The sequence below is a fragment of the Heptranchias perlo genome, chromosome 6, assembly GCF_035084215.1.
Source record: "Heptranchias perlo isolate sHepPer1 chromosome 6, sHepPer1.hap1, whole genome shotgun sequence".
NCBI lineage: Eukaryota > Metazoa > Chordata > Chondrichthyes > Hexanchiformes > Hexanchidae > Heptranchias > Heptranchias perlo.
In genome coordinates, this window is record NC_090330.1 from 40,131,288 (window position 1) to 40,144,265 (window position 12,978).

The following is a 12,978-nucleotide window of genomic DNA, read 5'->3' on the forward strand; positions in this document are numbered from 1 at the left end:
AGTTCAATCAGGTCATTTAATGACCTGAAATAGCTAGATAAATACACTCAAGTGGAACCCCACTGGCTTTAATTGCCTGCGGGATTCCCACCAGCAGGGGCTGCGCACGCACCCCCGCACGTCAGCGCGGAACCCGGAAGTGGGCGGGATCGAGGCGGGATCCGGTCCCGCTCCTCGATTTCGGGATTTTAGAGGCCCCCACGCCGAGAACGCACCCGAGACCGGGTGCTAAAATCGGGCCCAAAGTGTCTACAAATGAATATTGACAGGTTAAGCGAATGGGCAAAAATTTGGCAGATGGAATATAATGTGGGAAAATGTGAAGTCATCCACTTTGGGAGGAAAAATAAAAAAGCAAAATATTATTTGAATGGAGAAATACTACAAAATGCTGCTGTACAGAGGGATCTGGGTGTTCTCGTACATGAAACACAAAAAGTCAACATACAGGTGCAGCAGGTAATCTGGAAGGCAAACAGAATATTGGCCTTTATTTCTACGGGGATGGAGTATAAAAGCAGGGAAGTCATGCTACAACTGTACAGGGTGCTGGTGAGACCATACCTGGAGTACTGCGTACAGTTCTGGTGCCCTTATTTAAGGAAGGACATACTTGAATTGGAGGCAGTTCAGAGAAGGTTCACTAGGTTGATTCCGGGTATGGAATGGTTGTCTTATGAGGAAAGATTGAACAGGTTGGGTCTATACTCATTGGAGTTTAGAAGAATGAGAGGAGATCTTATTGAAACATACAACTGAGGGGACTCGATAGGGTAGATGGTGAGAGGATGTTACCCCTCATGGGGGAAATCTAAAACTAGGGGGCATAGTCTCAGAATAAGGGGTCGCACGTTTAAGACGGAAATGAGGAGGAATTTCTTCTCCCAGAGGGTCGTGAATCTTTGAAATTCTTTACCCCAAAAAGCTGTGGAGGCTGAGCCATTGAATACATTCATGGCTGAGTTAGACAAATTTTTGATCAGCAAGGGAGTCAAAGGATATGGGGAAAAGGCGGGAAAGTGGAGTTGAGGTAAAAATCTGATCAGCCACGATCTCATTGAATGGCGGAGCAGGCTCGAGGGGCCAAATGGCCTACTCCTGCTCCGATCTCTTAGGTCTTATGGTCTAATATCCAACAGCTTCACATCAAACAGCTTTACACAGCATCTACATGACAGGATAGCTTGGAAAGATATTAGCCCAGAAATTGCTCTGCGAGGCGAACCAACGGTGCCCGCCACTCCTTAGATTTGAACTCCCCATTAAGTTACTGCGGTCTTTTTGGCGATAACTTATTTCAAATGCGAGTTCAAAAAACTGCAGCGTTCTTTCCCAGGCTGTATGAGCAGGGAAAGGATCTCTCTGTCCCCTCCTGTAATCAGCCTGAAGCAAGCCACACTGTGAGAACCAGGAAGTGAATCTCATTGACAAACCGCGCAGAGCAAGAATCAGGAAGTGTCAGATAGGATAATTAAATCGAGTAGAGAAAGTGAAATAAAGAGAGGGTAACATTAAAAGACGGAGGTAAAAGAGACGAAGAAAAAGTAAAAAAAATAAAAATTTTAAATTTTTTAAATTTTTTTTAAATTTAAATGTGCAAGAACTATTAAAATCGGGAGTAATGAGACTCCACATTTTTAAAAGTTAATTTTCACTGCCAGAGAGGTTGTTTGGCAGTCATTAATACTTACCATGCTGTTAAAAGTTAGTTTAGATCTGATATAACTCGCATACCTTTTTTCTGGCGAGATTAGTTCATTTCCAGCTGGGCAAGAGAGCAAGTTTGCACAGGTCCATTGATTCCTGCCTGCAATATTCTGTTAACGCAAAGCTGTCAGATCAGCATGGAATCAGGAAGAGCAAGTTCTGGATTTCAGCGTTTGACTGCACATGTGCAGTCGCCAGAACTTGCTCTTCGATTTGCCCATTAATAATGGTGAGTGCTGTTAGGTTCACCGTTATTTTATGAGCAATTTCCACCCCGATGTTGTCACATATCCTCAGGCTACCACGCTTATACAGCACATGGGAGCTTCAATCACTGTTCTACATTACAGAGTTACTGTTTTAGCACTTTAACTCTGGCCTTTGAAACCAAATCTAACATTGACTGATATGCACAGTGCCATGGCGCAACAGGACATAGGCTTACACCTATAAATAACCACACAGTAAGTTTTACAATCTCAGCCATTTAATTATTGAAGGTGCGGAATGGAACTTCCCCATAGGAAGGGGCAGACAATCAAAAGCCCAAAATACTCCAGGCTACTCTCAAGCATTAACTGTACATCCTTTGCACTTCTAAACCAGGAAAACCATCAGAACATTACAAAGTGTAATCTCATATGAAATCGGAAATACATATTCATCCAACATCAACTTAGGTCTACTTGGTCACTCACAGCAATGGCTGGGAATCTGTTACTTCGATAAATGATATCAGATAAATGTCAGAATAACATGATCATGTAGGAATGAGTAACAGCCATTCAATTTCTCCAGCTCATCATTTAAAATTGTCCTTCAGGACACATACGGGCCACTTTTTATATCTCTCTCCTCCCCTAACCCCATTCTTATTAAATTAGGAATCTGTTCAATTTCACAGCAAAATATCTACAATACAGAAATACACAATTACATTTGTGTGGTGTCAAAAACCTGTGTAAGTCTAAGGTCCATAACCATTCCACATCAAAACAGTATTTCATTTATATATATTAATGAAGTCCTTAAACAGAGCACAAACCTCAGTATGACAATGGAAGTCCATATTAGGAACAATGTGTGACATTTCCTAGATAAGCAAATGAATATAAAATGTGAACTTAATTTTATCAAGGACTTCTAGCTCTCAGACACTAATGGATCTGTTAGATGTCTCATTACAAAAAAAAACTGAAGGTCCAAACTTGGATCCAGGTCTATAGATTGTGTGCCTGTCAAGGGGAGTACCTGTGATATCCAGCAGATGGCGCATACGTGACTCTGGGTAAAAATCATGGTCAGTTTGTCTCCATACATCATCCACGGTATCACGAGTAGTCTCGACCAGATCCACCACATCAGCCAAAGAAAGTGTCTCCAAATTGTTATATTGCTAAAAAAAAGAGAAATATGGTTAAAGAATTGATTAATTTATGCTATGCTAAAGTGACTTTAAATTTTAAGTGCTGCCTCCATAGCATAAATATAACTAAATCAGAGGGTAGGGAAAGGAACAGCATGAGGGAAGGAATGTCCGTGTGGAGCCAAAGAAAACACCAAGCCAGGTGCAAACTTTACATTTGAGAATTACAGACCTATTGATTTAGGCAGTTGAAAAGGAATTCCAACACATAAAATTTGTTCAGCATTTCGCAAAGGGCATGTGCTTAAAAACATTGATGTTATACATTACAATTTAGCTCAATTTAGTGGAATAAACTTTCAATATATAGCATCTTTGTTACACTGGCATTAAACCTTACATCAAAAAGGTATAAAACATGCAAACATTTTAACTAACAACTTAGCCTGCAGAGGTTTTTATTAGAAAACAAACCTGTGCAATTGTTTGAAATAGTTCTTCAAAATGCTGGGCTCTTTCCTTTCTGTCTGATTTATCATCAGTTGCAGCAACTTCTGTCCAGAACTGAAATTCATCACTAGGTTCCAGAATTCCTTTTAAAATAGAAATAAAATGTTAGTGTAATATCAACACTGTTCAGTGACGGGAGATTTCATACTAGTTATCAATTTTCCTACTTCATACATGTTCAATAGTCCAGAAATTGAATAGTGACAAGGCTGGAGACTTTTAGTATTTAAATAAAAAGTTAAATTGCTAAAACGTTTCTGGTTCTCTGATTTAAGCTTAACCTCTACATACATCAGGATAGGGCCATCATCCAATATAAGAGGAATATTGGGCACATCACCCTTAAGGCTAGTCTTATAACTGAAGTAGCTTACCATCATGCTAGAATCTATTATAAAGGATGTGGTAACAGGACACTTAGAAAATAATAATAGGATTTGGCAGAGTCAACATGGATTTATGAAAGGGAAATCATGTTTGACAAACCTATTGGAGTTCTTTGAGGATGTAACTAGTAGAATAGATAAGGGGGAACCCGTGGATGTGGTGTATTTGGATTTTCAGAAGGCTATCGATAAGGTCCCACACAGGAGGCTGGTGAACAAAGTTAGAGCACATGGAATTGGGGGTAATATACTGGCATGGATTGAGAACTGGTTAACAGACAAAAAACAGAGAGTAGGAATAAACGGTCTTTTTCGGGTTGGCAGACTGTTACTATTGGGGTACTGCAGGGATCCGTGCTTGGGCCCCAGCTATTCACAATCTATATCAATTATTTGGATGAGGGGACCAAATGTAATATTTCCAAGTTTGCTGATGACACAAAACTAAGTGGGAATGTGAGTTGTGAAGAGGATGCAAAGAGGCTTCAAGGGGATATAGACAGGCTAAGTGAGTGGGCAAGAACATGGCAGATGGAATATAATGTGGAAAAATGTGAAGTTATCCACTATGGTGGGGAAAACAGAAATGCAGAGTATTATTTAAATGGCGAGAGATTGGGAAATGTCGATGTTCCAAGGGTCCTGGGTGTCCTTGTACATGAGTCACTGAAAGCTAACATGCAGGTGCAGCAAGCAATTAGGAGGGCAAATGGTATGTTGGCTTTTATTACGAAAGGATTTGAGTACAGGAGTAGAGATGTCTTACTGCAATTATATAGAGCCTTAGTGAGACCACACCTGGAGTATTGTGTACAATTTTAGTCTCCTTACCTAAGAAAGGATATACTTGCCATAGAAGGAGAGCAACGAAGGTTCACCAGACTGATTCCTGGGATGGCGGGATTGTCGTATGAGGAGAGATTGAGTAAACTAGGCCTGTATTCTCTAGAGTTTAGAAAAATGAGAGGTGATCTCATTGAAACATACAAAATTCCCACAGGGCTCGACAGGGTTGATGCAGGGAGAATGTTTCCCCTGGCTGGGGAGTCTAGAACTAGGGGTCACAGTCTCAGAATAAGGGACAGGCTATTTAGAACTGAGATGAGGAGAAATTTCTTCACTCAGAGGGTTGTGAATCTTTGGAATTCTCTACCCCAGAGGGCTGTGGCGGCTCAGTCATTGTGTACATTCAAAACAGAGATCGATAGATTTCTAGATATTAAAGGCATCAAGGGATATGGGGACAGTGCAGGAAAATGGAGTCGAGGTAGAAGATCAGCCATGATCTTGTTGAATGGCAGAGCAGGCTCGAGGGGCCGGATGGCCTACTCCTGCTCCTATTTCTTATGTTCTTATATCATAATCTGGCAATATCATGTTTACGTGGAAGATAAATGAATGAAGGACCTACTATGGTGTCCTATTTCTTGTTTGATTGAAGCCTGTTATCCACACACAGAATTGTTGTCCTCCTTCGCCACAATCCCTTGGTATCCTACAAACTAACGCCTGCATCTTTATTCTGTACCATGTTTGGGTTAGCATAACCCAGGTGTAAGAGTTGACTTCAATCACAGTAAATTGCTTCTTGGAGAATATGTAGAATGCTCACCATGTTTTCTGCAACTTTATGGTGTTTTCCATTTTATGTACAGATAATAAACAGAAGACATAGGCAAAATACTAAGCAGCACCATATTTAAGAGGAACTAGAATTGGTCAACAAGAAGATAATATACCCTTTTTAAAAAACTGCCTCTTTCAGTCTCTTGGCATGCAACAGTCCTTCGGACAAAACGGTCAGGCGTTCTCTTTCCCTGTCTGTAGTGTTTTGTAATGAGATGTTACACGTGCTAATAGAGCTCGGATGCCTTTACCAAGCTTAAGACCACTGGAAAATCACTCCTTATACAGTTTAACTGCTTTGAAGTCTGTGCTGTCAAACACTCATGATCAATGGCACAATACATGAAAATGGCCCCACGGGATGCTAATGATAACCTAAATACATATGGCTGTGTTTATGGCCAACGTCGTGTCCTCTAGTGTACAGACAACGCAGGGAAGTGGGAGGTGTATTCCGACACCACTCACCCAGCATTCTGCCTGGAACGTATAATTTGATCCCATCAGTAGCAATCAGGCTGGAGGCAAACAGTGCAGCTTTCAAGCTGTAAGCTAACTCCCTCATTCAGACCACGCACAGCGTCAACACTCCTGCGTTCAAACCACGCACAGCGTCAACACTCCCGCTTTCAGACCACGCACAGCGTCAACACTCCCGCTTTCAGACCACGCACAGCGTCAACACTCCCGCTTTCAGACCACGCACAGCGTCAACACTCCCGCGTTCATACTTTTCAAAAGGCCTTCGATAAGGTATCACATAGTAGACTCATGACTAAAATCCTCTGACTCCACATGCTCTGACAAGTAGCAGAATAGATATGAAGCTGGCTACAAAACAGAAAACAAAGAGTAGGGGTCAAAGGTAGTTACTCAGACCGGTTAAAGGTGGGAAGTGGTGTTCCACAAGGATCAGTGCTGGGACCACTGTTGTTCACAATTTACATAAGTGATTTGGACTCGGGAATCGGAAGTACAATTTCAAAATTTGGGGACAACACCAAATTGGGGACATAGTGCTCCTCAGTATTAACTTCAACAAAATACAATAAGACATTAATAAACTCGCAAAATGGGCATGTAATTGGCAAATGAATTTCAATATAGACAAGTAATAGATATTATATTTTGTTAGGAAGAATAAGGGGGCCACATACTGTTTGGATAATAAAAGTCTAAGTGGGGTAGAGGAGCAAAAGGATCTGGGGGGACAGAAACACAAATCAATAAAAGTAGCGACGCAGGTTAATAAGGCCATAAAAGAAATAAACCAAACATTGGGGTTCATTTCTAGAGGGATAGAATTGAAAAGCAGAGAAGTTATGTTAAACTTGTGTAGAACCTTAGTTAGGCCACACTTGGAGTACTGTGAACAGTTCTGGTCTCCATATTATAAAAAAGGATATAGAGGCACTAGAGAAGGTGCAAAAAAGATTTATTAGGATGATACCAGAATGGAGAGGTTATACCTATCAGGAAAGATTGAGCAGGCTTGGGCTCTTTTCTCTAGAAAAGAGAAGACTGAGGGATGGCCTGATAGAGGTCTTTAAGATTATGAAAGAGTTTAATAGGGTAGACATAGAGAAGATGTTTCCACTTGTGGGGAAGACCATAACTAAGGGCCATAAATATAAGATAGTCACTAATAAATCCAATAGGGAATTCAGGAGAAACTTCTTTACCCAGAGAGTGGAACTCGCTATGACTAGCATCGATGCATTTAAGGGGAATCTAGATAAACACAAGTGGGAGAAAGGAATAGAAGGATATACTGATAGGGTTAGATGAAGTAGGGAGGGAGGAGGCTCGCGTGGAGCATAAACACCGACATGGACCTGTTGGGCCGAACGACCTTTTTCTAATGCACAGCGTCAACACTCCCGAGTTCAGACAACGCACAGCGCTAACAGCCCCCGGGTACTAATATTGGAGGTGGTAATGTGTGGTGCTTACAGTAGAGGAGCCAACACTGCGCTAATGCTAACACAGAAAGCACCTATCTAGTCTGCTGAGTGGAACAGGTGGCATGGTTTTTTATTTCTCTTCTTTATGAGGAGGGAGCTGAGTGAGGTTATGCTGAATGTGTTACATTTGCCCCATTTGGCACTGGGCACACACCTGCATTGACAGAATATCTAAGGCAGACTTAAAATTTGTAGCAAGGTGGACAGAACATCGATCTCCCATCTCGAGCACTCTAGGCACAATTATTCAGAGAGCCTTAACATGGCATCCAGGCATGGAGTCAACGGACAGCAGCACTGCTTTCTACTCCACAGCTGCAGACAACGCACAACGTCTTTTCGTAATACACACTGCACAGTTCCACATCTTCACTCCTAGATCTACTCTGCCAGTTGGGTTATATGCATCTATGAATGCTGCCCATCCTCCTTCCATTGCTCTTTCTCTTCATCACTCTAAAAAGAGAGATCACAAAATAACCATTTGGCCACCTTGAATCAGATGTTGAACCCTCTTTGTGTGAAGCATGATTTCTTGATATCAGTCCTAAATTTGAATCTATGTCATTTTGTCCTCTACCGGGGATCCGCCTTGTGGTTCTTCTCTGCACTGGCCCCAGACATCCTCCCTTCCTCCTTCGTGCCTTTCTGACCAGCACTGTACAACATAGTCAAGGTGCGGTCTCAGATGCACTGTTCACTTTGATCACAACTTCTTCTGACTTTCCGTATGAAAACCGCCCTCAGCCAAAACTCCGCACCAAAATTGGACACCTTGATTTCGGCCATAACTTCCCTCCCATGACCCCACTGTGGCCCTGATTACTCTGGTGGAAGTGCACCCACCAGAATCAAATGAAGTGAGGGGATTGGGTGCTGGTTAAATGCAAGCACACTGGAGTGCGATTCTGCAACGTAGTTTTGACTGGGAGTCATGTGTACTACTCTGAAACTTCAGTTTCTGAGCAGTCAAGGTTGCTTTGTGAGACTTCCATCTATGGAAGCAGTAACTGCAAAAGTGACAGCAGCTCTTACATCCTCCTCCTGATGTCTGGAAGCTGCACTGATCTCCTGGACTGCCACAGTCACCAGAATCTTCCTCACATCACGACATACTTCATTACATTGCAGATGCGGTTTCTGGACCCCTCCAATGGTTCCATCATCAGCATCATGAAAGGAGACGGTGTACACTGTCTACACGAGAGACCAATGCTCCTGAATCATTGATGCCTCAGCCACAACCTCAGCCCCCGAGATCTTGGTCTTGGAATCCTCAGCTAAGGCCTGTTACTTGCATAACCTCCGGTGTGAAGCAGCTGTCTCTTCAAAGTTGCCCCCAGCTCCTCCTGCTCACTACCACCCAGTAATATCCACTTGTGTCAGTTTGTTTGCTGAAAGGCTTGATGCTGGTCATTCATCCACCCTTGGTTGTCCTTTGCCTCTGGTTCTGCACAATGTTTCTTCTTTGGTTTCACACATGATACAAAATAATTTGCAATGTGTTTCCACCCAGATATCTGCAGATATCCCCTTGTGAACATGCCAGTGGGACAGCATAGAGATGAGTCATGCATCCAGCAACATCTACGTGGGTGCTCGTGCCCTCATCTTGGCCAGCTTGCTGATGGCTTTAAAATCTTCCCAGCATTAAGTTTCTCTGTATCTATCCTATCAAATGCCATCATCATTTTAAACACCTCGATTAGATTACCCTTTGCTAGTAGTGCCGCCCTTCTGCCTATTGTCTACGTGAAGCGGTCAAGGCTGTTGATCAGGAAATTAGTTAAGATTGACATCTTTCTGGTACTTGAGATCCATTTGTGTAAAAGTCCAAAAGAAACCTAACTTTGCTTCAAGCAGAGAGCAGCAAACCTATGTAGGAGCTCGTCACCCATTAGGAATATGAAACAGCTTTGAAGTTTTTGATGTTGCTTCTTAATCAGCTTCAACACCTCCTCAGCCCATTGCACAAACAGCTGAATTCCCTCATACAAGAGCTCTGATAGCTTTGCCCGGAGGACTACTGGTAGACCTGCAATACATAGCTGAGCAGCAAATCCCTGTGTTCACCTGGCGAGCGTTTGTTAGTGTCATTTTGCATTACACATAGATATAGCCCACCAGTAGAAGTGTTCAGTCCCCACTGGGGCCTGTCCTGTCCACAGACTTTTCTACTTTCTAGTTGGCAATTTTTACCCAGTGCAAGTGGCATGCAGCTAATCTCATGTGTAGTATATATTAGTATGCCCCATACAGCGAATCACATAAATCCCTTTCCCCAGATGGAAATCAGCAAGAAAAATAAAAAGAGCATTAAATTTCTGCCAAGGTTGTTCATTGTCACCAGAGAAGAGGAAATTTGATTTGAGACTCCCAAAATGAGTGTACAGAAGACCAAAAAAAGAATGGACAATACATCAACATTTAGAGGGCATTTATCTGAATCATGGGACAAGTATGCCCACATACTTCAGTTGGCTGAGTTTAATCCATTCTGCTTGGACAGGATGAAGGCTACATAGAAGGAAGGAGATAGAGAGGTATCTGTTGCATCCTGCTTAAATCAAATCTGTTGGTATACCATGAGGCAGCGTTGACAGCAATCATGGAGAAGTCTATGACTCGGTTCATAACATCCATGAAGAGAAGGATATATAGTGGTGAACAAACTGAAAGTGAAAAACAAATTGTAAACTCTTTAAATCTGATTTTATTCCAGTCATTAAGTTTCAAACCTGAAGTGTCCTCTTCTCCTCCAAATTTCGTTCCACTGCGACTATGATCTGACTGCCTTACTATAGACCCCAGACCTGCTTCAAGTTGAGTCAGTAAATTCTGGAGTTTAGGATCAAAACTCTTACTCCATTTCTCATCCTAAAATTAAAATCAGAAAATATATTAATTATAGAATCTTACAGTTCAGAAGGAGACCATCATGCCTGTGCTGGCTCTTTGAAAGAGCTATCCAATTAGTCCCACTCCCCGGCTCTTTCCCCATAGCCCTGCAAATTTTTCCATTTCAAGTATGTATCCAATTTAAAATTTATAAAGACCTAAAGATTTTAAAACTCTGACCATCAGCAGTTAATCATCAAAATGTTTAACTAGAATCATTCAGGCTGTAGATTATTTTAATGGCCTGGATTTTTTTGGAAACTTGCGCCATCAACGACATGAAAGGATTGCAAGGCTATCCACTGAGCATTCCTCTGTTCTTGATAATCATGGATGATCTGGAGGAGGAGCAGGGTTAGGAGACACAGCACATGAGGCATCGTGGCCAGAGACTGTGTCGATCTTGCTACTACTCCCCCAGGGTGAGTACAGGGAGTGAATGTCGGAGAAGCTGTGCATGTGCAGTCTGCGCTTCACCGAGGAAGCAACTGGCCACCTGTGAGATGCAGCAGGAAAATCTCCTGCAGGGCCTTGTTAGTGGGAATGAAGGGGATGACAGCCCTTAATTTCTGCAGCTCTGGTTCCTTCCAGTCAGGCACTGGAGACCTCTAACAACCAAAGAGCTGTGACGGCCTGCATTCAACGGGTGACAGATGCCCTCTTCTGCAGGGCATCAGACTTCATTAAATACGGCCAGTCTATCTCATCAAGGAGGGTCTGTAGGTCCTCAGCCCCAAATTTCACGGCCCTTTTCTTCTCCTCTTGCTGACTCTATGATATATCTGTGGAAAGGGGATGTGTAGATACCAAAAATTACTTTTTAATAGTGTTTTACAACAATTTGTAACCAAAATTAACTTTTTAACATTGATTTATGGTGATTTCAAAACAGACAGCTCACTTACCTCCTAATGCCAAGCCTCACTCTGAGTTATGGCATCTGTTCTCAGTTTTTTACGGTGCCATGTGATAGGTCTGTGGGGTAAGCCATTGGCTGCGCCACAAACAAGGTTCCTGATTCATCACTAAGCTCACTGTGCATAATCTAAATTTTGGCATTAAGTATAGTGTGAGCCGCAACTGCCTGATTTACGGCATGCATCATATATCGTGGCATTCCAGGAAATTCCAGACCAACAGGATTGATATTCCCTCCTTAAACCTCTCCACTTCTTCTTTTTAAAAACCTATCTTTTTGACCAAACTTTCAGTAACCTCTCCCAATCCTTCCACCATGGTTCAGTGTCCATTCCTTTAATCTATTTCTTGGCGTTTTTTCTGTAATGCATCTTGGAATATTTTCTACATTAAAAGTGCAATAGAAATGCAAGTTGCTATTATTAATTGACAAATTTAAAGTGAATATGTCAAGGTAAAGATCAACATAGATGTAACTTTGGAACAATGAGCAGAAAGACAGGGCCCAGCATATATCATCTCACCCACAACATGATGGATGTTTCCTGACATCTTGCATTACAAGGGGATAATTTATAAAGGTATCAGATTTCAAAGCACAACTGAGTACATGCTCACAGTGCACAAATTAGAATGGTCAATACAAGTTCTTCTAGAAACATGCATACACTCTTAATGAATACAATCAGCATGATATTGAATAATTGAAGACTATACAGTTTGAACACAAATGTTAACTGGGATTTAAAGGTTAAAGAATGTGATGTGATTTCAGTATAATGACAATCCTATACTCTAATTATATTCGCACAAGTACACCATGGCAGATTACAAGTTCCAGGAAGACTAATAACTTCTGGTTAAAATTTAAACCATTCTTTACTGGTTACTTAGTTATCTCTAAATATATTTACCTGGTATCAAAAATTTAACAGACATAAATGTATTTCTTTTCCTACAAATTATATATTTATGATTAAGTACAAACTAATGGACATGGATACACATAAAACTAGAATAGCATAGCCTGTTCCATTTTACCTTTTGAGATTAGTCAACAGACATCAGATCAGAAAAGTGTTTTTTTTTAAAATAGAAGTTTGAATACCCACCTTCAAAAGTACTGGTGCAAATATTTGACGTATTGCTTGATAAAGAGCACTTATAGGTGAATCCAGCATAGATGACACAAGTATATTGGTGTGCAAATTTTCTTCAGTAATGACATCTGGGCGCATCTTAAAGAACACCAGTATTTTGTCCTTTATATCAACTGGTTCAACCTACAATTGAAAAAAAAACCTACATTCCAGAATCACAAAGCCATATGCAACAATATCAGATTTCTAAATAGGAATTTGCTGCCTTCTTCACAAACTAAATGGTGTTTTTACAATACCAGTGTTATTGAAAACAAGCATAAATATCAATCAAGCACAACTGAATGCCTCAGATACCATTTTCTATGTAGCACTTCTACCCGCTGAACTATCGCTTCAAAAATTAAACACTACTCTGTTTCTTTGTATAAGATTTTTTTGTGAAAAAGTTAACACAAAAAAAAAATCGGTTGGGATTGTATTCATCCAAAACCAGATTCTCC

General features: G+C 41.3%; 1 protein-coding gene across 4 annotated transcripts in view; it reads right to left on the reverse strand.

Annotated features, from left to right (window-relative positions):
* The window catches only part of dync2h1 (dynein cytoplasmic 2 heavy chain 1), a 656,363-nt gene that overhangs the window by 618,205 nt on the left and 25,180 nt on the right, over positions 1 to 12,978 (reverse strand). For all 4 annotated transcript variants that reach the window (XM_067986146.1, XM_067986147.1, XM_067986148.1 and 1 more), the window contains exons 3-6: positions 12,488 to 12,658; positions 10,298 to 10,436; positions 3,548 to 3,666; positions 2,959 to 3,103 (exon numbers count right to left, since the gene is read on the reverse strand). In XM_067986146.1, the coding sequence (XP_067842247.1) occupies positions 2,959 to 3,103; positions 3,548 to 3,666; positions 10,298 to 10,436; positions 12,488 to 12,658 (574 nt within the window). The remainder of the gene's footprint in view (positions 1 to 2,958; positions 3,104 to 3,547; positions 3,667 to 10,297; positions 10,437 to 12,487; positions 12,659 to 12,978) is intronic.